This window comes from Salpingoeca rosetta, assembly GCF_000188695.1.
Source record: "Salpingoeca rosetta unplaced genomic scaffold supercont1.7, whole genome shotgun sequence".
NCBI classification, from domain to species: domain Eukaryota; class Choanoflagellata; order Craspedida; family Salpingoecidae; genus Salpingoeca; species Salpingoeca rosetta.
In genome coordinates this window covers 376,523-380,312 of record NW_004754927.1, presented here as the reverse complement: position 1 = coordinate 380,312, position 3,790 = coordinate 376,523, and the positions used below count along the sequence as shown (strand labels likewise).

The 3,790-nt window shown below is 55.5% G+C and overlaps 1 protein-coding gene across 1 annotated transcript; it reads left to right on the top strand.

The window, feature by feature from the left end:
- Positions 1 to 219: 219 nt before the first annotated feature.
- PTSG_03118 (kinase subdomain-containing protein) lies at positions 220 to 3,769 on the top strand (the record flags this gene model as incomplete). The annotated part of the gene is made up of 6 exons (XM_004995647.1): positions 220 to 282; positions 619 to 1,000; positions 1,221 to 1,391; positions 1,615 to 2,045; positions 2,226 to 2,309; positions 2,546 to 3,769. 6 exons carry the CDS (start codon positions 220 to 222, stop codon positions 3,767 to 3,769), a joined length of 2,355 nt encoding a protein of 784 aa, XP_004995704.1.
- Between the last annotated feature and the right edge of the window lie 21 nt (positions 3,770 to 3,790).

Sequence of the window (3,790 nt, the reverse complement as noted above, 5' to 3'; positions counted from 1 at the left end):
GCTGAGCAAGCGATGGAGAGGGAGCCGTTCAAACGTGCGTTGCAGCGCACGCAGCGTGTGCAACGTGACGGCCCAGCATCACTTGTTGTCGAAGCACTTGCCTGCTAGCACAAATGCGCGCGCTTTTTGTTTCTCACACATGTACGCCTGCACACACACACGCACACACACGCACATGATGCACGATGCAAGGGAGAGGATTCAAACAACAGTACCGCAATGTCCACCTCTCAAAAGAGGAAAACCAAAGAGTCTGACATCACAAGCCTGTCGACAAACGACGTGAGTTATTGTTTGGGTTGTGTGCGAACGTGTGGCGATAGCCCGAGAGGGCGCGTGTATGAGTGTATGGTTATGTGCATGTACATGTGCGCACCTGTGTATGTGTGAGTGTGCTCACCTATGTATGTGTGAGTGTGTGCACCTGTGTGTATGTTTGTGTGCATGTGTGTGCGTGTGTGTGTGCATATGTGTGTGGGTGTGTGGGTGTGTGTCAGGTGGGGAAACATCATCAACACCCTCTTGGCGCCAAAATTGTCTACGTGCACACCAGCCATAATCTCACTTTGTGGGCACCTGCTGTACTTCGTTCAATCGACCCGCCCTCTTTTCTTTCAGGCTGCTGTGCTTGCGCGCGCATATCTGCAAGCAGCAATGAAAGAGTACGAGAGCCTTTTGGGGGGCACTCTGCAAGACTGCAAGCGATCATACCGCGCCTTCGCCGAGCAGATCAGCACAATTGCAGGCCGGCATGGGATCGAAATCGGTTCACCCGGCCCTCTCGACAACGCACCCAAGGCAAAGAATTATGTCGACAGCATGCTGAAGCAGCCCTACACGGAAAACATCAAGAACTTGCTCCAGCAAGTCCGCAGTGTGCTGGATGAGAAAAAGACGCCGACGCCACAGGTGCCCTTGAAGGTTGCGGAAGGGTTCCTTCTGGAGCTTGACAATGTGACACGCAAAGGGCTGTCCGAAGAGCAACGGCAGTTTCGACAAGGTGCGCCTGTCTCACTCAGCCTTTCATGTGCGGCTGCGTGACCAAATGGGCTGATGCTTGTGTGTGTGTGTGTGTGTGTGTGTGTGTGTGTGTGTGTGTGTGTGCATCGGTGTTGTTAGATTACTGCGAGCAGCCCTGTGCATGAGCACCCTGGTTGACTGACACGTTGCTTGCGGGTTGTTTTGAACTCATATTGGCTGTTTGATGTGGTTCGTGGCAGATTTGGAGTCAAGCGTGACCCCCAGCAGCGCTGCCAAGGAGAAGGAGAAGGACAAGGATTCGGCCCACAGAACAGTCTATTCGCAGCCGTTCTCTGCCGAGCTCTTGTGCCCCAACTGGCACCTGCACAACAAAGGGTTTCAACGGGCAGTCGATGAGGGCACAAACACGGGTAAGGTCGTTGTCGAGCATGTGCTTGCTTGCTGTGTACACGTGCACATGTGAGCGTCCTTTCCACGAGAGAACGTGGCATGTGTGCGTGTGTGTGTGTGTGTGTCGGTGCTGATGCATGGTGGTTGAGTCTTTGGCGCTCGTGCGCGGGTGTGCTAGCGTTGAGGGGATGTCTCTCTGTCGCTCACACCAACGCTGCACCATGCACGCCCACCGCACTGCAGGCTTTTCTGGCGTATTTTGCACGCCAGAGACGCGGTTCAACGACCGCATGAAGATACCTCTGCTCAAGGCTTGTGGTGATGCAAAAGTGGACGTCAAGAGCCATGCATCATTTGAGGCCGACACCGCTGTTGTCGCCGACTATGTTGTGCGTCTGATGTCAAACCTTGACTTCTACCCGCTGTTGCTTGAGCTCAAGACCGATGACAGCGAGCCGACACAGGATGCTGCCAAGGCGCAGGTGCTGGAGTACGCATCACGGGCCATCAAGTCTGCAGGGCCGGAGTGGCGTGACTTGAAAGGGTATTTGTTTCCCTTTGCCATCACCGTCTGCGGGCAGAACGTGTCCGTGTACGCGTGCACGCTGGGCGATGAGGTGCACGGCAAGGAGGCCTTTCCCAGCGTCCTCCACACAAAACTTTGCGACACCAAAGTGAGTTGCCACCGCATGTGCGAACAGAGAAGAAGGGTGTGCGTTGTGTGTGTGTGTGTGTGTGGCACATGCTCCTGCACGTGTGCATGTGCAGTTGCTGTCGACTGGCTGTTGCCTTGTATACTGCTAATTCACGTTGGACGCTGCGCTCACATTGGTTTCCTGTGCTGTGGACTTTAGTTGGAGAAACTCGGGAATGTCATTGCGTGGCTGCTTGACGAAGAGCACATGGCGCATTACGAGAATATTTCCGCCATTGCCCAGGTAGCCGTCGCAGGCGTGACTTGATGCCCACTTACTCTGTTGTCTGCTTGTCTTCTTGCTGTCTTGCTCGCTTGCTGCCTTGGTATTCTGCCATCATGACACACCTCGCACACAAACGCATATGCACACACAAATCCTGTGTGCGTGCGTGTATCGTCTTTCTTTCGTTCAACAATCAACAATGATACTCACTTCCGCACTCGCACACACACACACACACATACGCCATGGCACAGGGAAAGGGGAGCGGTCTCACCTCCATTCCGGAGCACGGAGACAACAGAGATTCATCCGCAGCTAGCGGTGGTGCGAGCGACAACAGTAACAGTGGCAACGGCGGCACCAACGATAGCGCTGATGGGGGTGTGCAGAATGAGGAAGAGCGCGACAAGGCAGCCACGCAGACCGACACAGCAGACAACGGCAAGGAGGGGCATCAGCGTCAGCAGCTTGCGGTCACAAAAGCAGCACGGGCGAGGTCTGCCAAAGTTGCCACGAGATACGAGATGTGCGTCTACAAAGGCGATGAGGATACGGTCACGGTTGCATTGGTGAACGGCGAGGTGTTGAAAGTGTGCGGCGGCCACGAGATTGGCGCTGCCAAGGAGGCTAGCAACGAACGGGAGGGCTGGGAACTCGTCTATCCAGAGGAAACGGTGAAAGTGCACGAGCGGTCACGCCCCGTGTTTGCCTGTCCCGACCTATCGAATCATATAACGGGCGCGGGCACCGACGGCAAGAAGGCGCTTCATGGCACGGGCATCAAGGACGAAGCGGGGCTTGCGGCCGCTGCTGAGTACCTCCTCCGCTTGTCGAAACGGGATCTTTGTCACCGTGACATTCGCTCGCACAACATCCTGCGCAACGGCTGCATCGTCGACTTTGGTTTCCTCTGCAAGGCTCGCTCGCGGGATGAAGCACAGACCCCCCCTTCGTCGCTTCCCGAATCTTACTCCACGCGGCTGCGGGAGCGCCCTCGCAAGTGGCTGCTGCATCACGACGCAGAAGCGATTCCTGCAAAAGTTGTTCTGGATTGGGAATCGCTGCTGTTTGCATACGTATTCTCCTCTACTTCTCTCTCCGATGCCATGTACCGGTTGCTTGAGGGCAAGGCGTTCCTGTTGCAGTGGCTGGAGGCCAAGTTGACCAAGTTGGACAAGGACGAGAAGAAGGAGACAGCAGCGCTGCAGGACAAGAGCGACGACGACAAGAAGAAGGAGACAGCAGCACTGCAGGACAAGCTGGACAAGGACGACAAGAAGAAGGAGACAGCAGCGCTGCAGGACAAGAGCGACGACGACAAGAAGAAGGAGACAGCAGCACTGCAGGACAAGCTGGACAAGGACGACAAGAAGAAGGAGACAGCAGCGCTGCAGGACAAGAGCGACGACGACAAGAAGAAGGAGACAGCAGCACTGCTGCGCAACATTATGCAGCACATTGCTTGCGCGTACTTCTAAATGGAGTGCGCTGCGTGTGGT